Raw genomic sequence first — 25,302 nt, 5'->3', positions numbered from 1 at the left:
GCTGGCGGTGGTCGGGGTATCGCTGCTGAGGTCGCGATGGTGCTGCTGCGGGAGGGACTCCTCCCCATCCCGAGATCCCTGCCCTCATCATCCCGTATGGTGGAGACCCCTTCCTTGACCTCCCAGCAGAGCAGAGGCACCCACCGTCACCATCTGATGCTCTGGAGACTACTCCTTCATCATCCTGTACACTGAAGACCCCCACCTTGGGCTAGCAGAGCCCTTGTCTCCATCTGCCAGGGCAGAAGAGACCCTCACATCACAGCAGAGACACCTCCGTCAGCATCCTGTACTCCAGACACCCCTGCCTTTATCTCCTCGTGCAATGGAGACCCCCACCTTCATCATGCCAGACAGTGGAGACCGCCACCCTCATTACCGAGACACCACACAGCCCCACCTTCACCTGTTTGTACACAGAAGATCCCCACGTCCATCCCCCCTACGCCCCCTTTCAACGCCCTGGCAGATGAAACCCGCAGACCCCACTTCATGCCATGCATGGGGGTTGCAGCTTTCATTGCTGTGACCCCCTCCTTGCTGCTGTCCTGGAGGAGGCTGGGATCTGTGGGACCACCAGCAAGACACAAACTCCCACCGCCCTCCAGCAGCGCTCACAGCCCAAGGCACCAGAAGAGTCCTCCTGGATCCCATCCTCCATTTCTGGGTGCAGGAGGATGATCCCAGCAAGGCTTTATGGCCATCCCACCTGAGCCACCAAAATGTCCTGAAATTGGTTCCTTCTCCTGGTGTGCAAGAAACCAATCCCATACAGAGCCCAGGGATTTGATTTCTTTTCAGTTCAGTGCCAGAGGTCAACCCTCAAGGCAATCCCCAATGAGCAAACTGTTCGCTATTTCTACACTTTAGCAAACAAATATTAAACATTCATGACCTGCAAGTTACACAGTTCCTCATTAATTAGTATTAATTTGTATTTTCTCTTCTATTGGTTAAATGTTTCTCTCTCTTGTGCTAATTAGGCTGCATGTTCAGTTTTCTCCTTTTGGGTCAGTGGATTTCTTGACTCAGTGGTCGTGATCTTCCCTTGTTGCAATTATCCACTCTGCCCTTTTGGCTGATGGCCGGCCTTGTTTGCTCCTCTCCATCTCGTGGCTGTGTGGCCAAGTGTCCTTGGTCTGTGTGTTCATTCTTCCATGGGCTCTGCTTCCCACTGATGTATTGGCTCCAGTTTCTTCTCTCTACGAGTGCTGAAGCTTATTAAAGCTCCAATTACTGGCGCGTAATTGCACAGAATTTCTCAGTTTGGAAGACGAACACCAGGGCGAGCAGCACCAACTGCAACAGAGTGCAACCAACTGAAACCGCTGAAGTGTTCTGGAGGCAACGGTAACTGCCACGCAGGAACTGGCAACGGTGGGACCCCTGCGAGCAGCACGCTGGAAACTGCTCAGTCTGCTGTTATCCCACGGAGAGAAAGCCGGAGGGAGCAGCAGCAACCTCGGCATGGAGATGGTCTCGGGGCTGGGCAGAGCCCTGCGGCGCCGCAGGGCCCAGAGCAAGAACCGGGCCCTGCGGCGCGGGGCCAAGCGCCGGCCAGAGGATCCCAGCAAGGCCCAGGAGTTTGCTCGCAGCCTCGGCGGCCTCACCCTGGGCCTGGCTCTGGCCAGCATTTATGGGGCTCTGGTGCTGCTGGTGCAGGGCCACAATGTCTGGTACTGCCTGAGCGTTACCGTCTTCCTGGGCGCAGGGCTGGGCCTGGGCATGGCCTTCTCCATGAAGACACGGATGATTGTGCTGCTGGCACTGCCACACTTCTTCACCAGTGAGCAGCCATGGGTCCTGCGCTGGGAGCTGGGGGTGCCAGGGGGTGCCGGCTCCTGGCTGAGCCCCAGGACTGCCCTGTCTTTGCAGGGGAGGGCAAGATGCTGATCATGATGCTGGCGCTGTGCCTGACCGTGCAAGGCCCTGGCACCAATCTCATGCACAACGTCTCCCAGCTCGCCAAGGCACTGTCGTGTGGGGCTGAACTGGCCCAAAACCAGACGGCCGAGCGGCTACAGCGCGCCAAGGAGCCGCTGCTGAGTGAGCAGGGGGCTGGGGGAAGGCAGAGGGACTGGAGGGGCCCTTCCTGGGGGAGCCACAGATAGCTACCCTCAGGCTACCCTCACTCTTTGGGGTGTAATCAGATGTCCCCTCTCTCTGCAGACGTGCAGAAGAAAATCAAGGAGATTGGCCAGAATGCCAAGGTGGTGGCTGACCGTGTCCGTAAGTTTGTTAGCTCCATCATAAACGCCACCAGACACATCGGTAAGCGGGGTCCCCGGGGGTGTCCCCAGCCCCAGCACCCCCTAACCCTCCTTTCAGTCCATCCCCATCTCCAATGCCCACTCTGTGCCCGCAGCCCGGGCCCTGCGGAACGTTTGGGAGTGGCTGGCGCAGGCTGGTAGCATGTGTAACCGCGAGCTGGGCTCGCCCCAGGGCAGCTGCTTTCGCTACATGGACAAGGCCAAGGACAGGTGTGAGCGCGCCCTCTCCATCTTCTTCCACCTCTGCTATTTGGTGCACAGCTTCAAGGTCCTCTGCAAAATGATGGGTGCTGGTGAGTCCCTGTCCCCCTGTCGTGGAGGGCTAATGGGGTGATGGGACAGATCTGTCCCCATCACGGGGGCACAGCCCTAGCAGAGTCCCCTTCTCTGCAGTGGGTGTCATGTTCTGCACCATCCCTCGGTACCTCCAGGTCTTCGTCCGGAGCACTGTCACAACCCGTGAGTATCCCAGTGCCACGGGGGGTCGGGGGTCTTTCTCTGTGCCTCCTTGTGGTTCTTGCCACAATGCACAGCACCTCTTGTCACCTCTGCAGCCCTCACGAATGCCCTTAACCGTGTCCGTGCCGAGTTTGAGTTCAACATCTCGGTCGTGCACCAATTCAGCTTCAACCTCAGTGCCAGCAAGAGCCTGGGGGAGGTGTCTGCTGACATGATGGCGGCTGTGGAGCGGCACATGGAGCCCTACCACCGCGCCCTGGAGTTCTTCTCCTACATCTCTTTCTTGGCCATCCTCTTCTTGTGCTATCAGTGAGCAGGGCTCTGGTGACCCGTGGGGGCGGGGAGCTGCCGTGCAGGTGCTCAGCTGCCCCTCTGTGCCCCCAGAGCCGTGCGGTACAAGCGCCGCTACCTGCGGGACGACATGTTTGACAACGTTTACATCACACGGCGCTTCGTGGAGCTGGACCTGCGGTGTGCAGAGGAGGGCAAACCCACCGTGCTGCCCCTGTCGGCGCGGGAGAGGGGCCGCTACATCCCCCCAGGTCAGCCCCACCCCCAAGAGTATCCCCCAGCCCAGCCCTGAGCCCCCTGACGTGGCCTCGCGGTGCTCCCGTGGCCATGCAGGCGCGCTGTGGCTGTCGAAGATGGAGCGACAGCAGTATGGGCTGCAGCTGTTTGCGTTCCTGCGCCATGTGCTGCTGGGGTTCAGCATCCTCCTGGCTGACTACAGCATCTTCTGGCTGCTTGACCTGTTCCGGCACCAGCTGAGCGCAGAGATCATCGCCAGGGGTGAGCAGCGCCCTTGGGTGCTCTGCTGGCTGAAGGTCGGGGCTGTGGCATGGCCCCAGGTCTGAGCCGCTTGCCCACAGCGCCATCGACAATGACCATCAGCGTCAATGGGACGGGCTACACCAGTGAGATCTTCCAGGATCTGGCCTCTGCCTTCAACGCGCTGCAGGAGGGCAAGGTCTCGGTGCTGTCCCAGGTCTGCCTCATCCAGCCCGTGGAGCCTGACCACAACACCCACATCACCATAGGTGTGCAGACCAGGGGTGCTGCACCCTCAGTGACCCAGGTGGGTGGGGAGGTGTAGGGGGTGCCTCCCCCTACATAACTCGTTTTCTTCCCACCAGGAATCCTGTACGGTGTCTGGCTCTTCATCGCTGTCTTCGGTTCCTACATGGCACGCCTGCGCCGGGCAGTGTGTGCTGCCTACTTCCCATCCCGTGAGCAGGTGAGAAGCCCCCTGTTTTTGTGTTTGTATGTGTGTGTGTGTGTTTGTGTGTTTGTGTGTTTGTGTGTTTGTGTGTTTGTGTGTTTGTTTGTGTGTGTGTGTGTGTGTGTGTTTGTGTGTTTGTGTGTTTGTGTGTTTGTGTGTTTGTGTGTGTGTGTGTTTGTGTGTTTGTGTGTTTGTGTGTTTGTGTGTTTGTGTGTTTGTGTGTGTGTGTGTTTGTGTGTTTGTGTGTGTGTGTTTGTGTGTTTGTGTGTTTGTGTGTTTGTGTGTTTGTGTGTTTGTGTGTGTGTGTCCCTTTACACTCTCTCAGCCACCAGCTGCCCTCACCCCATCCCCTCCATGCCAGGAGCGCCTTATCTTCCTCCACAACATCATCCGGGCACGGCGGGAATGGCTGATATTTGCCCTGCGCCAAGTCGGCACACGGAACTTGGCTGACACCGGGAAAAGCAGGCTCTTCCTTATCCTCATTGCCAGGTAAACTCTTTGAGGGGATGCAAAAGGGCAGCATCACCCCTAGGGCTCTGTGGCAAGGACCTCCAGGATGGCATTGTCCCCTGGGTCATTGCTTTGTGCTCGCAGGTTCCCTCTCTTTGCCCGCCTCTCTCGCCGTTTGGGCATCCAGCGCAAACACTGCCTGATCTGTGGGACGGGAGAGCAGCCGGATTTCACTGCCTGCATCACACCTGGCTGCAAAGGTAGAAGCCCCCACAGCTTGGGGACCTCCTTGCCAGAAAGTTCCACATCCCTCCTGACAGCCCCGTTTTCCACAGGGTTGTATTGCAAGGAGTGCTACACAGCCCTGAACAACACCTGCTCCGTCTGCATGGCCCCCCTGAGCTACCCGGACTCTGGGGATGAGGAGATGTGAGCAGAGGGGTGCTGGGAGCCCTCCCGAGCCTGGGGGGCTGCAGCGGGTGTGGGGGGGCTGCAGCTCACCCCTGCCCTCTCCTGGCCCTGCAGGGACTCCAGTGACGAGGAGACGCCGAGGCTGTGGCTGGGTGCTGTGCAGGCACTGCAGGGCCAGGAGCGAGGGCGGCAGCTGCTGCAGCGCATCAAGGACATGATAAAGGGCCGGAGACTCCCCTTCAGAGCGGCCAGCCGGCTGCAAGACCAGCTGGAGAAGGAGGAGAGCGAGGAGTTGCTCTCCAGGTGAGGGCTGGCTGTGGGGATGGCAATGTCCTCCTTCCCTTTGAGCACTGGAAGTGCTGGTCCCCAACACTTGTCTGTCTCCCCACTGCCAGACACGACTTTGACTACACAGAACAAGCTGAGAGGAGGGATGGAGAGCTGCAGGAGGTTGTGGTCGTGCAGACACCCAGCCATGTTCCCTCTTCATTGGAGCATCCCACCAGCATCAGTTCTAGGGCAGAATCCCACCATCCTCAGAAACCTCCCAACACAAGTAAGCTCCTTTCCCACTCCTGTCCCAGCCAGGGCTGCCCGTGGGCAGTGGGCAGGGCTGACACCTCCCTCCCCACCCAGCCCTGAAGAGAGTGGTGGTCTCGGTCCTGCCCGGCCCGTGCAGCCGGTTCCTCTGGAGCCAGCCAGACGAGTATCGCTGGAGGAAATTCTTCCTGGGTGCTGGCTTTGGGATGCTCCTTGGCCTTGGTGAGTGTGTCCTGGTGCTGGGCACAGCACGGGACTGGTGGCACTGGAGGCTCAGGATACATTGTTGGGTGTTCCAGGGCTCTGCCACCTCCTCATCATGCCTCTGGACCTGTCAGAGACACAGAGGGTGAGGCTTACCTGGGGGCTGACAGGTGAGGATGGGGCAGGGAGGGGACTGAGGTGATGAGGACTGTCAGGAATCCCAGGGGGTTCTCTGTGGGGCCATGGGTGAGCTCTCTGCTCTGCACAGGGGTGACTGCCTTAGGCTGGGCCACGTCCCCGCACTTCCGCTGTGCCAACCTGCTCATGGTCCCCAAGTTCCTTGGAAAGGAGGGTCGGCTCTACGTTGTCTCCTTTGTCTTTGCTGCCATCTACAACGGTAGGGTCCTGTCACATCCCTGTGTCCTCCAAGAGAGTCTTGGGAGCTGGCGGGCTCTGAACCACCCCTGCTGCCACCAGGGCCCGGGGCCAACCTCTGGCACAACCTGATGGAGACGAAGCGCTCAATGGACTGTGTGCTGGAGCTGCAGGTCAACCACACGAGACTCCTCTGGCAGGCGTCCAGGGCACCCCTGCGCCAAGTCATGGAGGAGCTGGTGGTGAGGAGGGGTCTGGGGCAGCGGGGGCTGCAGGGCTGGAGGAGCAGGACCAAGTCTCTGCCTGTGTCTGTGTGCATGTGCCCTGCCAGAGGAGCGCGGAGACGCTCAACACTGAGATGCAGAACGTCTCGCAATCCTTCATGGAGCTGAACGAGCAGGTGGCCAGCGAGGAGGGCTACGACCTGCGGAAACGCCCAGGCACAGGCACGCTGCGGGCCCCCAGCACCCAGGAGCTCTACGAGAATAAGACCAGACTCCGCTGTGACAGTGAGTGGGGAGGACAGGGACTGGCAGCACATGGGGAGGGGGCTGCCCCAGATCCCAGTGCTGTCCCCACAGGGCACCCTGGCTGGGGGCTGGGCCAGTGGGGCTGGGGCTGCACAGGCAGCTGAAGGCTTCTGTCCTCCAGCTGTGATTGAGAAGGGCCTGGAGCGCTGCACAAGCCATTTCCAGTTAATGTACACCAAATGCAAGTTACAAGTGACCATGCCCATCATCGACCACCTCATCTGCCTGCCCATGCAGTTTGGGTTCCTCTGCCACTCGGTCAAATGTAGGTGACCTCGACCCTGTGCTCTCTTAGAGGGGCAGATCTGGTTCTGCCCCTGCAGCCCCTGGCATGGCAGCCACAGGCGCCACCATCCCTGTTCCATCTCTACAGTAATGAGGCCCTGGTGTAAGGAGAGTATCCCTGTGGATGGGAACTTTGGGAACACGTATGACCAGGTGAACAACTCTGTCTACAGCCTTGGCCAGGAATTCAGAGCCAACATTGCCTACCAGGTGAGTGCCTGGGCACACTGTGGGTGCCTGTCCCCCGTGCCCATGGCCAGGGTAGGGGCTGGGTCCTGCCCTGCCCCATGGCCCCTCTGCCGTAGGAGGAGCACCATGAGATGCTGGTGGGCAGCGAGATTATGGAGCAGCTGCAGGAGGAGGTGACCTCGCAGCTGCGGGAGCAAGGCGCCCGCCTGGGCCTGGCCGTGTCCTTCTTCCGCCTGCTGCTGTCCTTCACCTTCCTCTTCGTCTTCTTCTCGTGAGCCTTGGAATGGTCGGGGGTGGGGGGGACATCCCTGTGCCAGCTGCTGGGCACAGAGGGGTGGGGACCTTTTTTGGCAGCAGGTAGGCAAGGCAGGTAGCAGGTTTGGCAGTAGGGGGGGACATGAAGACAAGGGAGGGGTCCTGGGGACTGCACCCCTCCTTCACCCAAGACATGTCCTCTCCCACCAGGTCTTTCCAATACACCTATCAATACTGTCACAAAGTCGGCTTTGACAACTGCTACATCACCACCTATTTCCGCCAAATCGATGCCCGGCGTGGAGAGCAGGTCGGGCAGGGGGGAAGGGGTGCAGAGCAGCCCCAGCAGCCCCGGTGGGGTGTCCCAGAGGCTGCACTGAGACATTCTCTGCCCCACACCCAGAACAAGCAGACACTGCTGCCCCTGCTCCGGGGGGAGACCTCATCTTTCATCTTCCCGTGCAACCCGGCACCGCAGCGGCCTGAGCTGCAGTACATGGTGAGGGGCTGGGGGTAATCAGGGGGGTCAGAGCTGGGCACAGCAGGCTGTGACAGCTTCTCTGCTCCCTGCAGGTGATGGAGCTGCTCAGGTGCATCCCAATTCTGCTCTTCCTCCTCTTTGTCTGTGGCCTGGACCACTTCATCTACAGCGTTCTCAGCATCATCCAGCATCATTCCTTTGTCGAGTATTCTTACCAATGTGAGCTCAAGGCCCTGGAGGGCCGGCCTGTGGTCCCACCACGCCCCTCAGCAATGCGAGACCCCCTCAGCCATCCCACCCCCTCCCCAACCTCCCTGTCCTCCCATCCCACAGCCAGCCACCACTTGTCCGTGAACGTGATGGGCACATCCCTGATGGCAGAGCTGCTGCGGGGCACCATCGGCGCCCTCAACACCTCCTACGAGTCTGAACTGGAGACTTCCAACCTCGGTAAGCCCCTGCCAGGGATGGGAATCCCCCAGCCCCACGCCTGGTGAGGGGCTGCTGCAGAGGGTTCCCACTGGTGCTGTGTCCTCAGCCTGCCTGCCACAGCCCACCGGGATGACGAGGCAGCAGTACCTGAACACCTGCCTGCCCCTGGGCGTGCTGGCCCTGCTCTGCCTGGCCCAGGTGTACCCATTCCGCCTGCGCCGCGCCATCGCCGCCTTCTACTTCCCCAAGGTGAGCAGTCCGAGGGCTGGGCACAGCCTGGGGGTGGGCTCTGAGTTCGGTTTTGGGCAGGATGTGTCCCCAGCCGCCCACCCATCACGGTCTTTGCTGGCACAGAGGGAGAAGACTCGAGTGGTGTTCCTGTACAACAAATTGCTGCGGCAGCGGAAGAATTTCCTGCACCTGCAGCGCGGGCGCGTCGCCCGGCAGGCACGGCGGCCCCCCGGGCTGGTGAGCGGGGACAGGGACACGGGTGCTGGGTGGGGTTGGCACCGTCCCTTGACCCTGCAGGTGTTCTGGCCAAGCCTCACACGGGCCCGTCCTCGTCGCAGGGGACGCTGCTGCTGCAGTGGTGTCGCCAGCGTTGGCCCTGGATGCGCCGCTTCTTGCGCCAGAAATGCACCTTGTGTGGGAGGCCCGAGACTCCCCAGCACCAGCCCTGCCCCAATCCCGACTGTAGCGCCCTGTACTGCGAGTCGTGCTGGAGGGGAGAGGGGGGCACCTGCCTCGCCTGCAGCCCCGCGGACCCCCAGCTCTTCCAGGAGAGCAGCGAAGATGAGGAGGAGCAGGGATACGCGGGCTGAAGGTACTTGGTAATAAATGTTTCACCCCACCCTGTGCACGGTGTCAAGGGGGCCTAGGGGGTGTGTGTGCCAGGGCGATGCTGAGGGTGGGGGTCTCCGCTGCACTGGAGGATGGAGGTGGGGGGATTGAGATGGGGAGGGTGGGGGTCCTGCCCCCAGCAGCACCACTGAGGTCTCTGTCATGCAGCACCCGCTGCTCCCAGGGCACATGGAGCTGCCCCTGTCCTACCTGGCACTTCCTTCCCAGGGCTGGGGCATGACAGAAAGAGGGATTTCTATTTTCTGGGGGCGTTGAGGGGTTGTAGGGACAGGGACAGGTTTGAGTGCACTATGGGGATGGAGATGGGAGCATCACATGCTTGGGAACATCGAGGGGTGGATGGCACCACAGGGATGAACAGGGATGTGGAGGAGCTGGGGATATCCTGGGCTGGGAGATGGTGGCACCAAGGGAGAAGGGGACATGGGTGAATGGCTGGGGTGGAGCTGGAAGCAGCATGGGGCTGGGGGTATCCCAAGGTCAGGACCACCATGGGGTGGGAGCTCAGGGTGCCAGGACCAGGTGGGTTTTTTGGCAGCCTCTCCCCATGCAGCATCTCTGTTGTGTGTCTGGGACTCCAGTCATGTCCGGGTGTCTGGCCCATGTCCTCACTGCTGCCTCCTTGTCCCTGGAGTCCCTGCAGGAATGGGGCATAGCAGGGGTGAGCTGCAGCCCCCCAGCTCAGGTGGGCTCCTGGAACCTCTCTGCTCACATCTCCTCATCCCTGGTGTCCCAGTAGCTTGGGAGGCCCATGCAGGTACCTGGGGCAGGTACTGGTCAGGGCTGTGCAGAAGCTGGGGGGGGAACCTGTGAGCACAGAGTGATCACAGAATCCCAGGGTGGCTCAGGTTGGAAGGGCCCACAGCGGGTCACCTGCTCTCAGCTCCCTGCTTAAAAAGGCTCATCCCAGAGCACAGGGCACAGGATTGAGTCCACACAGTTCTGGAATATCTCCAGTGAGGGATATCCTTTGGACAATCTGTTCCAGTGCTTGGTCACTGCAGAGGGAAGAAATTCTTCCTCCTGTCCTGGTGGAGCTTCCTGAGCATCAGTTTTCATCCTTGGCACCCCTTGCACTGGGCTCCCCACTCAGCTGGGAACGAGTCTGGGGTTCTTTGGGGGTCCTTGATGGTTTTTAGCACCTTCTAAGGCATGACTTACAGGTGAATGTCCTGATACCTCCTGAGGGCAGCAGGGGCCATGGAGTTTTACCCCTGAGCCATTTGTTTAAGGGAGGACAGTGCCATTGTAATAAAACATTTAAGCCACCTCTCAGGATGTGCCCCCAGTGGGCCTTCTCCCTTGTGTGGCTCAAAAACAACCTGTGGCTGAACAAAGGTTGGTTTGTGCTGGTCATGCCCCGGTGGTGGGTGAGCACCTCCTCTGCCCCAGGATATGTTCTTGTGCCTGTCAGAGGTTTCCCCACCACACATCCAAAAACTTTCCTCCTCCCCTTCGGCTGGAGGATGCAAGCCTGGCCTCAGCAAAGCACCTGCTGCTTTTGGAGAGGCCAGTTTTGGGTCTGTAACCTTTAACATTCCAGTCTCTCACATCTGGCCCCCACCCTGCTCCTGGGCACAGGGACAGGCTCCCACAGAGTGCCCAGACACCTGGTAGAGGATGCTGGCACTGAATTCCTGGCTGGGGCTGGGTATGGAGCTGTTCCCCTGCAGCTGCAGTCCCCTGGGACCTTCTCCTCCCACCAGCCGTTCACGGAGTGCAGGGATGGAACAGGGATGGCAGCAGAGCCAGGGTCCCCAGGCATCTCTGTGCCCCCGAGGGAGCACCGGGTCAGGGGATGGGTCCCACATATCACCCTTGAACTTGGCAAAGGAACCTGAACTGTGTGGGCAGGCAGACGAGGTGGCCAAAGAGGGGCAGGGACACTTTTTTCATGTACAGGTGCTGGAAATTGTCTCTGCAGTGCTGCAGGCCCCTCTGGAGCACAGCTGGGGGGCAGAAGCCCTCAGCTGCCTGTGCAGTCCCAGCTCCACTGGCCCAGGCCCTGCCTGGGGTGCCCTGTGGGGCTGGCACTGGCACTGGGGCTGTCCCCTCCCCTGGCTGGCAGCTGCCAGCCCCATGTGCTGCCAGTCCCTGCCCGCCCCACTCCCATCCAGGGGAAAAGGGAGGAGGTTGTTTTGAATCTCTGCACAGTAATGAGAAGGATAATAATTATCCAGAGGTCTTTGCAAGGAGAACAGTAGTTACTGGCAACAACAGAACTGATTTGGGTTTGGCACGGAGCGAAACTCGCAAACAACAATGTTAAAGCAACTGCATTTGGTATCAGAGAAGGAAGGAGGGGGAAAAAAAAGGAGGGGAGAGGAAGAGGAGAGAAGAGAGAAGAGAGAAGAGAGAAGAGAGAAGAGAAGAAAAGGGAGAAGGGAGAAGGGAGAAGGGAGAAGGGAGAAGGGAGAAGGGAGAAGGGAGAAGGAGAAGGGAGAAGGGAGAAGGGAGAAGGGAGAAGGAGAAGGGAGAAGGGAGAAGGGAGAAGGGAGAAGGGAGAAGGGAAAAGGGAAGGGAAGGGAAGGGAAGGAAGGGAAGGAAGGGAAGGGAAGGAGAAGGAGAAGGAGAAGGAGAAGGAGAAGGAGAAGGAGAAGGAGAAGGAGAAGGAGAAGGAGAAGGAGAAGGAGAAGGAGAAGGAGAAGGAGAAGGAGAAGGAGAAGGAGAAGGAGAAGGAGAAGGAGAAGGAGAAGGAGAAGGAGAAGGAGAAGGAGAAGGAGAAGGAGAAGGAGAAGGAGAAGGAGAAGGAGAAGGAGAAGGAGAAGGAGAAGGAGAAGGAGAAGGAGAAGGAGAAGGAGAAGGAGAAGGAGAAGGAGAAGGAGAAGGGGAGGGGAGGGGAGGGGAGAGGTTCGAAGAGAAGAGAAGAGAAGAGAAGAGAAGAGAAGAGAAGAGATAGAGAAGAGAAGAGAAGAGAAGAGAGAGAGAAAGAGAAGAGAAGAGAGAGAAGAGAAGAGAAGAGAAGAGAAGAGAAGAGAAGAGAAGAGAAGAGAAGAGAAGAGAAGAGAAGAGAAGAGAAGAGAAGAGAAAGAGAAGAGAAGAGAAGAGAAGAGAAGAGAAGAGAAGAGAAGAGAAGAGAAGAGAAGAGAAGAGAAGAGAGAGAAGAGAAGAGAAGAGATCCCATCCTCGGATCCACTGGTGTGTTCACTCTGTCCTGACAGTGCTCCAGTGCTGGATCACCCTTTTCTTTTCCCCCAAACTGAGTCTTTTTAAAGCCCCTGAGCCGTGGCCGGGCAAATCTGAGATTTCACCACCACACCCAAAAACTCTCCCTTTCCCCTCGGTCAGAGATACAGACCCGGCCCCAGCAAAGCCCCTCCTGCCTTTCCCAGCTGCCGAGTGTTTGAGGCACTCACATTTCACCTTTCAGTCCCACACTGTTGTCCCCAGACAGGTTGCCCAGCCCTGCTCTGTGCACAGAGCAGTAAATAAATCAAATACCTCGCCCTGAGTGTGGATTGGCCTCTCGCACGCTGGGTGAAAGGACCTGTTCTGGGACAACACCACCCCCCCGTGGCTCAGAGCCGGCTCAATCTCCTTCCCGGGAATTCTTCCAGGCTGGTGATTTCCACGCAGTGAACAGAAGGAGGAGATGAGACAGGAGAGAGCAAATGAGGAATTCTACAGTGAACAAAACAATCCTTAAGATATACATCCCACTAACAACCCCACTCCTATTTGCAGCAGCCATTCTGCCACCCTGTGAGCCCCAGAGGCCACAACAGCAGGACAATCTGTGGTTCAGACTCCATCCACCAAACCAGTCCATTGTTTGCATTACCAGAACAATCCCAACGTTTGCTCAGCACCTTTGTTCACCTTGGCTTGGGCTTCTTCAACAGAAGTGGCAGCGTTGTGGACACAGCATTCCCCACTGGTGAGGTTTATATTCCACGTCCCCTTGTTCCTTTAATCATGTGTCTAACACTGATGCATTCTGCAATGTCATCTTCACAGCCTGCTGAGCCACAGGTTTAATTCTCCAGAGCACATCTTGTCCTGTTACTCACAGAATGTACTTGCCAAGCTAAATTTCCCAGAGCCCACTGGTGTCTCATGATTACACTTCTGGGAAAGAAACCTGCTTCAAGCCCAAGGACTAAAGTCATTCAAAGGTGGAATCATGGAATGGTTTGGGTTAGAAGGGACCTCAAAGCTCATCTCGCTCATCTCATTGCACACCCTGCCATGGGCAGGGACATCTGCTGCTAGCCCAGGTTGCTCCAAGCCCCAGTGTCCAACCTGGCCTTGAACACTTCTAGGGATGGAGCAGCCACAGCTTCTCTGGGCACCCTGTGCCAGGGCCTCTCCACCCTCACAGGAAAGAATTTCTAACCTAACCCTCTCTCAGCTTGAAGCCCTTCCTTTTTGTTCTGTCACTCCAGCTCCTGATGAACCCCGGTGGATCCCGCCGGGCTTGATGTGGGACAATGCAGGTCCCCGCTCCCACTGCTGGCCCATGGCAGGCCCAGCTGGGCTGTGCAGGGACTGTTCTCCTTCCCAGGGTGTGACAGCCTTTGCTGGGCTTTCTGGGACCCCTGCTCCCTCCCAAGGTGCTCAGTGGCTCCGCAGAACTTTCCCTGGCACCGCACAGACCCCTGCCCCTTCCCCGTGGCCGCAGCGGGATCTGATGGAGTTTCCACAGAACAGCAGTGTGGACCCTGCTCCCTCCCAGGAGCACAGTGGGTTCTGCTGGGCTTTGCCCATGTCCACACGAGCCCCTGCTCTATTCTGATTCAGCTGCAGATCTCCCCACGCTCTGCCTGACCCACAGGAGCACCTGCTCCCCACAAAAAGCCCAATGTGCTCCATCAGCCTTTGGCAGATCTCCGGGGGCTCTGCTCCCTCCCTCTGCTCCCTCTGCCAGCCTCTCTGCAGGCCAGACAGCCCCTTCTTCCTCCTGGGGCACTTCAGGGCTTCTCCCTTCCCTGGAACTCATGCAGACCCACAGGTGACCCCACTCCCACTCCTGGCACACCGTGGGCTCCATCAGCCTTTCCCTGTCCTGCACGTGCCCTGCTCCCTGCCACGGTGCACAGTGGGCACTGCCACACCTTGAGCAGAACCCAAAAGCTTTTGGGTTCTCACATTGTGCACACCCTGGAGGGAGCAGTGACCCAGCACGGAGCTGGGGGGGTGCCCACAGTGTGCCTGGCACCCCACCAGTCTCCCCCTTCCTCTCATCACGGTGCCAGTGTCGTCTGGTTCCCTGGCACAGACCCTCAGTGGGGACTTGGCCGCAGGCAGTCACGCAGAACATCCACACTCCACGCCAAACCCCCTTTATTCACCCCCTGCAGGCCCGTGCTCAGGCCAGCAGCAGTCCCAGGGTACTCCAGTCCCCACAGGGATCCTGTGTCCCCCCGGTTGGTCCCTTGTCCTTCAGCGGTCCTTCCTGCGCAGCGGCGGGGACGGCGGGTAGTGGCGGGCAGGGGGCACGTCGTAGTGACTGGGGATGTGGCTGTTCTTGGGGGAGTCGTAGTGGCTGGGGAGCTCTCTGTGGGGAGGGCCTTTGGGCTCTTCAGGACCGCTCTCTGCGGGGACAAGAGAAGGCTGCAAGGGGACATGTTCCCCCCAGGGTCACGAAGCCCCCATCATCGATATCCCCCTGGGGACAGACAGCCCCTGTCACCAGGGTCATGGCCCCCCAGCCCCTGTCACTGAGGCTATGCACTCCCCATCACTGGGGTTGTGTCCCCACTGACCAGTGCCACCAGGCCCAGGGGTCCCCAGCCGTACCCTCCTGTGGCTCCTCAAGGAGCCCGATCTCAGCGTAGGACATCTCCCGCTGCACAGGGGATTTCATCTCCATGTAGCTGCCCTCGTGGGCCTTGGCGGGGGCAGGGGGCAGCTCCTTGATGGTGGCGTAGGGGTTCTCGCTGGCCAGGGAGCTGGCGCTGGCCCCCAGCCCCTCCCAGGGGTGCTCTGGGGGAGAAGCAGTTGGGGATTCCCCCACGGCAGGGAGCACAGGGGAGAAGGAGCAGCTGTGTCTGGCTGTGCCTCAGGCAAGTTCCAGCCCCATCCCTTTCCTATCCCACCCCTGTCCCTTCCCCATCCAGACCCTAATCCTGTTCTGTTCCAACCCATCCCCAAACCACCCCTGCCTCTTCCACAACCCAGCTCATCCCAGTCCCTTCCACATCCCAGCGACTTCTTCACTTCCCCATCCCATCCCATCCCATCCCATCCCATCCCATCCCATCCCATCCCATCCCATCCCATCCCATCCCATCCCATCCCATCCCATCCCATCCCATCCCATCCCATCCCATCCCATCCCATCCCATCCCATCCCATCCCATCCCATCCCATCCCATCCCATCCCATCCCATCCCATCCCATCCCATCCCATCCCATCCCATCCCATCCCATCCCATCCCATCCCATCCCATCCCATCCCATCCCATCCCATCCCTAACCCTTTTCTCATACCTACCCCAGGTCCATCCCGTCCCATCCCATCCCCATCCTTTCCCCATCACCATCTCTTCCCCATCCTCTCCATCCCACCTCTACCTTTGCTGTCACACTTCCTCAGGCCATGGCTGTAGGTGTAGCTCCGATCCAGCTGCCTTCCTGTTAGGAGGGCAGGTTTGGGGTCCCCTCTGCTTCATCTTCCCCCCCACCATGAAGGATCTCAGCCCACCCCCATCCCAGCCTCTTCCCGGGGGATCCTGAGCAGGGAAGGGACTCAGCTGCCCACCCCACTCTGGCCAAGATCCACCCCAGAGCTGCCCCCTGACTCCTCCTTACCCCTGGGGCCCAGGGCTGATGCCCCGAGGTGTTTCCAGTCAGGAGGCAGCGTGGCATTGCCTTCGGGGCTGTAGGGTCTCTCCATGCTAGGGAAGAGCTGGGTGCCAGGAGCCCAAAAAAGGGACAGGTTAGCCTTGAAGGTCGTGCCAGTGGTGCTATGCAACACTGTGCTGTGCTGTGCCCCACCCTGCCTTACCTTGTGGGAGCTGGCTCTGTCCTGGGGGCCGGGGGCTGGCAGCGGGCACTGGGACAGTGTGTGGTAGCTGGGGTTGGAGTAGTAGTGTGCATGGTGGCCTGGGGGCACATCTGGAGGGACAGGAGTCAGCCAGGTGCGACAGGGCCACCAGGGCTGGGGCCACGTCTCCACCGTGCCGGGCTAACCTGGCACCATGTAGTCAGAGGTGTCCGTCTGTCCTGCTCGGTAGGCCACGGCCAGGTGCTGCCGCTCCTTCCCCTTCTGCCAGTGATGGTAGCACAGGGTTGTGACCACCACGGCCACCAGCAACACCACCAGGGCCACCAGGCTCAGCACCATGCCCAGGGGGCTGTAGGCTGCAGGCGGGGCTGGCTCGATGGTGTAGGGCAAGTCAGGATTCCCTGTGGTGTGGGGAGGAGTGTCAGTCCTCAGGGTGGGGGAGGGAACCTGGGGAGCCCCCGCCCTGCCCCCCACTCACCAGCCTCACAGTGGGGCCCGGTGGTGCCTGGGGCGCAGGGACATGTCCCGTTGGTGGGGTCGCAGGTGGCGTTGTGGGGACAGTGGCAGAGCTGGTCACACTGGAGCCCAAAGGTCCCGGGGGCGCAGGCTGGGGACACAGCATTGCCATACAGCTCCACACCGGGACCGTTCAGCCACAAGGGGGGCAGGACCGTGGGGGTCCACAGGGGCCGTATGGCTCCGTACTGCCCGGGCCAGAACTGCACAGGAGTCACCCAGGCGGCCACGGGCAGTTCTCTCTCTTGCTCCCTCCAGACCTCTCATCTGAATCAAGGGCACCACACTCCCCCTCACCCCTGCCCCGTCCCCCCACTCACGCTGGGAGCAGCGGGGGCCCCGCCAGCCTGGGGTGCAGATGCAGGAGCCATTGGCGGGGTGGCAGGAGGAGCCGTTGGCGCAGGAGCAGCTCAGGGAGCAGCGTTTGCCGTAGCGGCCGGCGGGACAGGCTGGGGAGAGGGGAACGAGCTCAGCCTCAGCTCAGGGCTGAAGCACCAGGCTGGGAGCAGCCTGGAGTGCTGGGGGGGTTCACTCACGGCGCTGGCAGGTGGGGCCGCGGTACCCCGGGGCGCAGGTGCAGGACCCGTCCTGGGGTGAGCAGGAGGCTCCGTTGCGGCAGGAGCAGGACATGTGGCAGCCCCGGCCCCAGGAGCCGTGGGGACAGCCCTGCTTGCACTGTGGCCCTGCGGGGAGGGTGAGGGGTGAAGGTCGCGGCTGAGGGCACAGTGGGGTCCTCCCAGTGCCTGGTGTCCCCTTTACCTGTCCAGCCAGGCAGGCAGTGGCACTCTCCTGTCACCGGGTCACAGCCGTCGGCGTGGGCGCAGACACAGCGCTCCCCACAGCCTGCCCCAAATGTCCCGTTCTGGAGAATGGGCACAGGCTGGCGGGTCAGCGCAGGGTGGTGGCACCAAACCCCAGTGCCGGCAGCACCAGTGCAGCCAGGAGGACTCACCGGGCAGGGCTGCAGGCAGCGAGGGCCCTGCCAGCCCGGGGGGCAGTGGCAGGTCCCGCTCTGGGGGTCACAGGACGCCCCATGGGCGCAGTCACAGCTCCGGTTGCAGCTGGGACCCCAAGTACCAGCAGGACATGGCAGTGAGCAGTCAGGTCCGTGCCAGCCTGTGGGGTGAGGGGACAGTGGGGTGGGTGCGGGGATGGGGACAGGGGCCCCCCCAGACCCCATTGTGCACCCACCTTCCTTGCAGAAGCAGGAGCCGTCGAGCGGGGAGCAGGCAAGGGCGTGCTGGCAGGAGCAGTGCCCTGAGCAGTTCACCCCAAAGGTGTTGGGGGGACACAGGGAGGAGCAGTGCTTGTCCTGGGTGTGGGGACCAAAAATTCAGGACAGATGGGACCCCTGCCCAGGGCTGGGGAAAGGACCCACGTGTCTGGGGACTGACCACCTTCTCTTGGTAACCTGGTGCTGTAGGGAAAGTGGACAACCCCAAAACCCCCATTCTCTCGTGGGAACGCCAAGCTCTCCCCAGGGTTGCTCAGGTCCCCAGGTTGTCCCCAAGGATGCCCATATACTCTGTCCTCTCAAAGGATGCCCAGACCCTGAAACTGCCCTCAGAGATAACCAGACCCCCAACCCACCCCGGAGGATGCCCAGACTCCCGTGTTTCCCCCAGGGATGCCCAGACCCCATATTTGCCCAGCCTCCAACCCATCCAGACACTCCCCTTCCCCCCAGAACCACCCAGAGCCCCTGTGATCCCTCCAGCACCACCCAGGCCCCACTCTCCCCCCACATTGCCCCAGGAGCATGAGCCCCCCATACCCCTCACCGTGTAGCCCGGGGGGCAGTGGCAGTGGCCGGTGGTGCCATCACAGACCCCCCCGTGGAGGCAGAGGCAGCTCTGCAGGCACCCGGGCCCAAAGTAGCCGGAGGGGCAGCTCTCATTGCAGTAGAGCCCGGCCCAGCCAGGGAGGCAAAGGCACTCCCCGAGCATGGGGTGACAGCTGGGGGTGCACGCTCAGAACCCCAGTGCTCCCACTATGGAGCACTGGCCGTGCTGGGAAGGGGCTTTGCAAAGAGGGGAGCACAAAGCACCTGCCCCAGGGAGGGATTGAAGTGTTCCTGGCCATGCAGCCAACACCTGGCTGGGTGGGTGAGGGTGCAGGGGGACATTGCAGGGGGGAAAGGAAGCAGAGGAGGGTGAGATTGGTGCAGAGGGAGATGAGGATGGTGGGAGAAGATGAATATGGTGGAAGAGGTGAGGATGGTGGGAGGAGTTGGGTGGGATGGGGATGCCGGGGTGGGATGAGGATGCCGGGGTGGGATGGGGATGGCAGGGTGGGGTGGGGATGGCAGGGTGGGGTGGGGACACTGGGGTGGGGTGGGGATGTCAGGGTGGGATGGGGATGCCAGGGTGGGAGGGGGATGCCGGGGCGGGATGGGGATGCCGGGGTGGGAGGGGGATGCCGGGGTGGGGTGGGGATGCCGGGGTGGGAGGGGGATGCCAGGGTGGGGTGGGGATGCTGGGGTGGGGTGGGGATGGCAGGGTGGGATGGGGATGCCGGGGTGGGATGGGGATGGCAGGGTGGGATGGGGATGCCGGGGTGGGATGGGGATGGCAGGGTGGGATGGGGATGCCGGGGTGGGCTGGGGATGCTGGGGTGGGATGGGGATGGCAGGGTGGGAGGGGGATGGCAGGGTGGGATGGGGATACCGGGATGGGATGGCGATGCCGGGGTGGGATGGCGATGCTGGGGTGGGATGGGGGTCTGGGTACCTCTGGCTGTGCTGGGGGTGGCAGAGGCAGCGGCTCTCGCAGTGGAGGCCGTAGAGGCCGGGCAGGCAGTGCCGCTCCTCGCAGCGGCTGCCCTGGAAGCCGGCCTCGCACAGGCATCCCCCATCCACGTGGAAGCACTGGCCCCCGTTGGCACAGTCACAGCTCTCCTGGCAGTCCTGCCCGTACCGCCCCACTGGGCACCTCTCCTGGCACCTGCATGGGGGGGAGAGGCGGTGACATTGCCCCACCAAGAGCTGAGGGGGCTCCTGGGATCCCCCCTAGCCCCAAGCTGAGGCCATCCAGCTCATTGCATGCCAGACTGGAGAAGCTGAGGGTGCCCGGCTTGCATGGAGACCTGGTCCTGGCAGCAGTGGTTTGTGGTGGCCTCGTCCCCACGTGCCACATCTCCATGTATCCCCTACCATCTGTGGTACCCCTGTGCCCTGTCTCTGGATGCCCCCTCCCTGTGCACCTCCATCTCCACCTGCTCCCAGACATGGAACCCCACTCCAAAGTGCCCTGTCCCCAAATGTCCCCTTCCTTTGCCCCCATCCCCTTGGCCTTCCAATCCCTCGTATCCCCATTCCCCTGTGCCCTCAGTCCCCCAGCGCCTCATTCCCCTCCACCCCTTCGTATCCACAGTCCCCATCCCCAGATCCCCCCCATCCCTGCCCTCATAATCCCAGCTGGTCCCACTCATCCCCCTCCCCTCCATCCCCCCAGTACCTCAGACCCCCACCCCCATATTCCTTTGCCTCCACCCTGTGCCCAGCTACCCTCCCACTCACTGCTCTCCGGTGAAGCCAGGGGCACACTGGCACTGTCCCCCATGCGGGTCACAGTGGCCTCCGTTGTGGCAGTGACACTCGCCCTGGCAGCCAGGGCCAAAGCGCCCGGGGGGGCACGGCATGGAGCAGATCTCCCCCTGCAAAGCAGCACCAGGGTCAGCAGGGGAAGCTGAGGCAGGGGCCACGTTTGGAGGAGGGCACAGTCCACCTACCATCCAGCCATGGGGGCAGACACAGGTGCTGGTGCTGGAGGGGTGGCAGATGCCCCCATTCTGGCAGGGACAGGGGGTGGTACAGGACATCCCCTCAGGGCAGGGCACCTGGCAGCTGCGGGGGGTGAGGGGTGAGCAGGATCCTGCCTGGGGCTGGCAGAGGAGAGCAGGGCACAGAGTGAGGGGTCCCTACTCACAGGGGGCCGCTCAGCCCTGGCGGGCAGAGGCAGGCACCAGTGGAGGCGTTGCAGGGAGCCTGGTGGTGGCAGGGGCAGGACAGGTGACAGCCTTGCCCATAGGTGCCGGGTGGGCATGGCTGGCGGCACAGGGGGTCACTGAAGCCGGGGGGACAGGAGCAGACCCCGGTCAGGGGGTCACAAGGGGCCCCATGGTGGCAGAGGCAGCGCTGTCCACAGTCCGGCCCCCATGACTGCTCATCACACTCTGCATGGGGGAGACCAGCGGTTCTTCCTATTCCATCCCATCCCATCCCATCCCATCCCATCCCATCCCATCCCATCCCATCCCATCCCATCCCATCCCATCCCATCCCATCCCATCCCATCCCATCCCATCCCATCCATTCTTCCCCAACCCATCCTCATCTTATGTCCATTCCCATCATGTCCCCTTCCTATCTTCATCCACATTCCAATCCCATCCTCATCCCATCTCTAGCCCCATCCCATTCCCATCCATCCCATCCCATCCCCATCCCCTCTTCCTCCTCATCTTACCTCTGCCCACATCTCCATCCCCATTCCAACCCATCCCATTCCCCATTCCCCATCCCAAGCATATCCCATTCTCTCCCCATCCAGTGCCATTCCCAGCTCACCCCCATCTTCATCCCATCTCCATTCCCATTCCATGCATACCCCATCCCAATTCCATCCCATCCCCAGAGTTTCCATCCCCATCCCCATTAACCACGGTGTCCCACCATGGCTGCCCAGCTCTCCAGGGAAGCCCACTGCCCCACTTGCCCCCCTGGCCGGGGGTCCCCAGCCCTCCCTGCTGCCCCCAGCCCTCACCGCTGGAGCAGCTGGGGCCGCGCCAGCCCGGCTCGCACTGGCACAGCTCGGGAGCGACGCAGCGCCCGTGGACACACTCCTGGCTGCAGTGAGCTGTGGGGACACGGCCAAGCAGAGCGTCCTCAGGGAGCTCTGGGGACACCCTGCAGAGCAACACAGCCCCAGGGCCGCCCCGATCCCTGGCCCCACTCACGGACACAGGAGTCCCGGCTCTCGTAGTAGCCCTGGCAGCACTGGTAGCGCCGGCGGTAGTCGGTGCGGATGGCCTGGCGGTACTCGGTGCGGTACACCACCCTGTGCCGTCAGGGGGACAGTGACCGTCCTGTCCCCTTGGCCTTGGGGACAATGGGACAGCCCTCCCAGCCTGCTGGCCTTGGGCACAGCCCCCCTCCAGTCCTCCCAGGGCCTCAGGGACACCCTGTGCTGGGATAACCCCACTTCAGCTCCCCTTGGTACAGCCCTCCTCCAGCCTCCCCGGCCTTGGCACAGCCCTCCCCTGACCCCCTCAGGCCTTGGGGCAATCCCCCTCAGCCCCTCCCCCAGCCTGGGCACAGCCCCCCTCCAGCCCCCTAGCTGTCCTTGTGCCACCCTGGGGTGGGACATTCCCCCTCCAGCCCCTCATAGCCTTGGGGATGCCCTGGGGTGGGACCACTCCTCCATGATCTTGGGGACACCTTGCAGTGGGACAGTCCCCCTTCAGTCCCCCACTACCCTGTGGACACCCTGTGGTCCCCGAAGGGCTCTGGGGAGCTGGGGGTGCTCCCACCTCTGCTGCGGGCAGGGCAGGGGGAGGCCCAGAAGCCCCCCGGGACAGGGCTCGTTGGAGGACACGACGTGGGGTTTGGTGTACGACTCCTTCACTGGCGCCGTGAAGCTGCGGGTGGGGGGAAATGTGGGGTGACTGCAGGTCCTGGGAGACCCCCACCGCTGTCACCGTCCCCCTCCCCTGTCCCCCCAGTCCTACCTCTCCCAGTAGCTGCAGACGTTGGGGTCTCCGGGTCGGAGGGCAGCCAGGAGCCCGGCTTGCACCGCCAGCACTGCGGCCCGCAGCAGCATCCTGCACCAAAAGAGCACAGCTCCACCGTGTGCCTCCGCACATTCCCGCTCCCCACCCACCGCCCCCGGCCCCAGCTCCAGCTCCGACCTCCCTGCAGGGCTGGCTTTGCATTCCTCCATCCAGAGAAACAGCCCCGGCCCCGCTGCTCCCCAAGCGCTGGCCTGTGCCAAGGGGAAACTGAGGCACGGCCGCCCAGCAGCCTGGGTGGTCCCTTCACAGCCTCACCCCGGTATCCTGAGAAGTCCTGGGACACAGCCAGGGCATCACCCCGACTTCTCCCACCAGACCCCATCCTAAGGGGGGGAGATGCTGCCATAGGTGGGAGCCCGGGGTGCCGGGGCGGGGTTGGGCACGGCGCCTCCAGCCCCTGGCACGGCGCCACGTGGCCCCACTTCAACCCGCTCTGTGTTTATTCCCAGTTGTGTTTCCTGGATCCATCAGTTTCTTGCTCAACCCGGAGAGGGTCCGACTCTGCCGGGGCGGCTCCAGGAGCGTTGCCAGCAGGAGGCCAGGGTGGGAGAGCCGGCGACCCCCGGGCCACCCCCGAGCCCCCCGTGCCGGGCGTGCTGTTTACCGGGATGAAAGTTTCAGGGCAGGGCTGCTGTGTGCCAAGGAGGAAACAGAGGTTTCCTGGTAAGCACAGCTGGATTTACCAGGGCTTCCTTGCTGCTCCAGCCATGGGACACTCTGAAAGTGCTGCCCCGGCAGCTCCCTGGGTTCATCCTCCCCCTCACCAGAGCCCGCGCTGTGTTTTGGGGCCAGAGCATCCGGTTTTGGGTGGAAAAACTGTTAGTGGGAAAGTTTCCCCCCATTTCCCTTCAGCTCCCGGCAGTGAGGAATTAATTGCTCACCCGCTGCCAAAATTGCCTCCCATGGACTCTGCCGAAGGGGGGGAGAGCCAGGGGAACCCCAAGCTCTCCCCAGTGCCCCACTAATCCTCAGCCTCCTCCCCTGTTCCAGCAGTGTGGGGGGACCAGAGGGGTCCCAGCATTGCTGGGAAAAACAGGAACCACGGGGAGATGCTGGCAGGAAAAGCGAGGAGTCATAAAAACGTGCCAGCACATCCCATCTGCTCCTCACCGTGGGGCTCAGCCACGCGAAAGAGCCCCCCAAGGCTGCCAGAATGGCAAGAGACACCCCAAGACCCCACGCTCCTCTCTCCACTGGTGTCCTTAAGAGCCCCCCGGGTGGGATGAGAAGCGTCGCACTGGTGATGGGGCTGAAAGAAGCGTGTGGGGTGAGGGCAGGGGAGCAGGGCACAGCCCTGCCCTGTCCCTGCGGGGAGCGCGGTGCTGGGCTCCCCACAGGCACTATCGCTGTCCCGGCGCTTCCTCTGCCACAGCCCGCGATCTGACGCGTTTCCTCTGCGGACCCGCAGGGATGGGGCTGGCTGAGGGCGAGGGGGGCACGGGTGCGAGTCAGGGACAGGGGCAGAGGCAGGGTCAGCACTGAGGTCACCGCGGGGTGTCGCAGCACTGTCCCACGCCCCAGCCGCTGTCCCCTCATCGGCGTCCCCTCACCTCGGAACCTGCACCATCCCCTGCCCCCACCGCGCTGGGGACCCTCCCCTCCGACAGCACCCAGCACCCAGCAGGGGACGGCGCAACCCGTCCGACCCGTCCCTGGCCCAAGGGTGCCCGGGTTGGGGACAGTGGCACTCACCTGGGCGGGGGCCGCGGTGGCAGGCAGGGTCAGGGCGCGGCGGCCCCGGCACGGGGCTGGCCTGGCCGGCCGGGATGGCGCAGCGCGGCCGTCGGAAGCGGAGGGAGGGCTGGAGCTGCTCTCAGGAAGTTTGGACGTGGAGTCAACTACGGAAAAGGGAAAAAAATAAAAAATAGCCTTAATTTTTTTTTTCTCTTCTGTCCAGAAATCAGCGGGGTTTGGCACGGCAGCACTGCTGAGACTGATCACACGGAGCACTGAATGGGGAGGGGGCTGTGGGGACATCCTGGTGCTGCCCCTCAGTGGGGTCTTAGTGCTGGAGGGTGTCCCCTTCCCGAGGGCTCTGTGGCACCCATGGGTGCAGGGCCTGACCCGGGCTGTCCCGCAGGGCTGGGGCAAGCGAAGGGACCCCCTGACGAAGGGGGAGCCGCTCTGTGGTGCGGGGATGTGGGGACCAGGATTTCCTTTGGCTTCAGGGGTTTTAGCAGCAGTGCAGAGCCCGGGGTTGGTGCCCAACACCCCAGGAATAGCATCCCTGCATTGCAGGGTCGCATTGTCCCTGCATCCCAACACCCCTGGGTACACCATCCCTACACCCTGGGATCCCAAAAAGACACCCTCCCTGCATGCCAGGGACATCATCCCTGCATCCCCAAATCTCAGGTACACATCCCCTGTCCCCATTCTGAGCACACAGTGTCCCTACACCCTGGGCACACAGGATCCCCGCATCTCAGGGCCCTGGGCACATCCCAGGACCACAGGCATGAGTCACTCCCTCAGCCCAGACACCCCAGCCCTGCACTGCAGCGTCCCTGGCCATGTGTTCCCGTGCACCCCAGGATCTCTACCCATACATCACCCCCATATCCTGGGATCCCTGGCCTTGCATCACCCCCATTTCCCTGGATTCTCAGCCGTGCATCCCTGGATCCAGACCATGGATCACAATTGCATCCCGGACTCCTGACCATATCCTCGCATCCCGAGATCCCCGTGTCACCACGTGTTCCCCCAAACCCGGGACCCCCGGCCAGCCAGCTCAGCACCACGGGCCCCCTTGCCCAGCTGCCCCCCACCCCCAGCGCACATTAGCGGCCTCCGAGGCTCCCAAGGCGCCGTTAATTGCTCTGCTCGTTACAGGAACAGCTCTAATCACTCACAACGATTTTCACATCCCAGGGAGACTCCGCTGCCCGCCCCCCTCCCCGTTCCTCTCCCCGGGTCTCCATTAGGATCAAGCCCACCGGCATCTGGGGCTCCGCTGTGGCCACCCCAAAACGGCGTTTCCCGGAGCAGGGGCGGGCACCGGGAACGTGGGGGCTGCAGCGTCCTGGTACAGGAGAGGATATTGGAGATGGGACAAGCTGGGGACATCCGGAGCTGAGGGT

At 61.8% G+C, this 25,302-nt stretch overlaps 3 protein-coding genes across 5 annotated transcripts; 2 read left to right on the top strand and 1 right to left on the bottom strand.

The window, feature by feature from the left end:
• The first annotated feature begins 56 nt into the window (after positions 1-56).
• DCST2 (DC-STAMP domain containing 2) lies at positions 57-5,150 on the top strand. The gene is made up of 14 exons (XM_063420540.1): positions 57-1,786; positions 1,876-2,046; positions 2,170-2,271; positions 2,366-2,563; positions 2,664-2,729; positions 2,825-3,038; positions 3,114-3,271; positions 3,354-3,518; positions 3,599-3,766; positions 3,863-3,963; positions 4,310-4,440; positions 4,546-4,661; positions 4,737-4,830; positions 4,927-5,150. The coding sequence occupies exons 1-14, from the start codon at positions 1,468-1,470 to the stop codon at positions 5,117-5,119; spliced, it is 2,196 nt and encodes a 731-aa protein (XP_063276610.1). The 5' UTR covers positions 57-1,467; the 3' UTR covers positions 5,120-5,150.
• Positions 5,151-5,462: 312 nt separating this feature from the next.
• Positions 5,463-8,953, top strand: DCST1 (DC-STAMP domain containing 1). Its single transcript, XM_063420281.1, has 15 exons — positions 5,463-5,574; positions 5,652-5,726; positions 5,825-5,953; positions 6,034-6,173; positions 6,263-6,440; positions 6,583-6,726; positions 6,835-6,956; positions 7,052-7,206; positions 7,401-7,500; positions 7,594-7,689; positions 7,764-7,890; positions 8,005-8,121; positions 8,210-8,352; positions 8,458-8,571; positions 8,673-8,953. Exons 1-15 carry the CDS (start codon positions 5,559-5,561, stop codon positions 8,922-8,924), a joined length of 1,908 nt encoding a protein of 635 aa, XP_063276351.1. The 5' UTR covers positions 5,463-5,558; the 3' UTR covers positions 8,925-8,953.
• A 5,284-nt stretch (positions 8,954-14,237) lies between these two features.
• On the bottom strand, positions 14,238-24,046 carry PEAR1 (platelet endothelial aggregation receptor 1). 3 transcript variants are annotated; one of them, XM_063420339.1, is made up of 22 exons: positions 23,912-24,046; positions 22,157-22,249; positions 21,959-22,066; positions 21,386-21,486; positions 21,193-21,285; positions 20,356-20,602; positions 20,159-20,273; positions 19,947-20,083; positions 19,159-19,371; positions 18,211-18,385; positions 17,621-17,741; positions 17,382-17,545; positions 17,189-17,291; positions 16,966-17,112; positions 16,750-16,878; positions 16,392-16,520; positions 16,099-16,314; positions 15,914-16,023; positions 15,718-15,814; positions 15,481-15,540; positions 14,704-14,889; positions 14,238-14,498 (listed from the first exon to the last, which is right to left on the bottom strand). In XM_063420339.1, exons 2-22 carry the CDS (start codon positions 22,246-22,248, stop codon positions 14,347-14,349), a joined length of 2,895 nt encoding a protein of 964 aa, XP_063276409.1. In that variant the 5' UTR covers position 22,249; positions 23,912-24,046; the 3' UTR covers positions 14,238-14,346. The 3 variants fall into 3 exon arrangements, with proteins under 3 accessions (XP_063276409.1, XP_063276410.1, XP_063276408.1); XM_063420340.1 differs by having other exon boundaries at positions 22,157-22,255; positions 23,913-23,989; XM_063420338.1 differs by lacking the exon at positions 23,912-24,046 and adding an exon at positions 23,101-23,247.
• Between the last annotated feature and the right edge of the window lie 1,256 nt (positions 24,047-25,302).

Source organism: Prinia subflava, chromosome 31 (assembly GCF_021018805.1).
Source record: "Prinia subflava isolate CZ2003 ecotype Zambia chromosome 31, Cam_Psub_1.2, whole genome shotgun sequence".
NCBI lineage: Eukaryota > Metazoa > Chordata > Aves > Passeriformes > Cisticolidae > Prinia > Prinia subflava.
Note: the sequence above shows the minus strand (reverse complement) of the source record. Positions and strands in the feature narration are given on the sequence as shown.

Bases quoted from the DNA above. Each gene is read 5' to 3' on its own strand.
- DCST2 (XM_063420540.1), top strand. From the start codon at position 1,468: ATGGAGATGGTCTCGGGGCTGGGCAGAGCCCTGCGGCGCCGCAGGGCC. The intron at 3,039-3,113 runs GTGAGCAGGGCT...CTGTGCCCCCAG, and splicing joins ATCCTCTTCTTGTGCTATCA to AGCCGTGCGGTACAAGCGCC. The intron at 3,272-3,353 runs GTCAGCCCCACC...GTGGCCATGCAG, and splicing joins GGGCCGCTACATCCCCCCAG to GCGCGCTGTGGCTGTCGAAG.
- DCST1 (XM_063420281.1), top strand. The intron at 6,441-6,582 runs GTGAGTGGGGAG...TCTGTCCTCCAG, and splicing joins GACCAGACTCCGCTGTGACA to CTGTGATTGAGAAGGGCCTG. The intron at 7,690-7,763 runs GTGAGGGGCTGG...TGCTCCCTGCAG, and splicing joins GGCCTGAGCTGCAGTACATG to GTGATGGAGCTGCTCAGGTG.
- PEAR1 (XM_063420338.1), bottom strand. From the start codon at position 23,123: ATGGGAGGCAATTTTGGCAGCGG. The intron at 18,386-19,158 runs GTACCCAGACCC...GTGCACCCCCAG, and splicing joins CACCCCCAGCACAGCCAGAG to CTGTCACCCCATGCTCGGGG. The intron at 15,815-15,913 runs GTAAGGCAGGGT...CCTGGCACCCAG, and splicing joins ACAGAGCCAGCTCCCACAAG to CTCTTCCCTAGCATGGAGAG.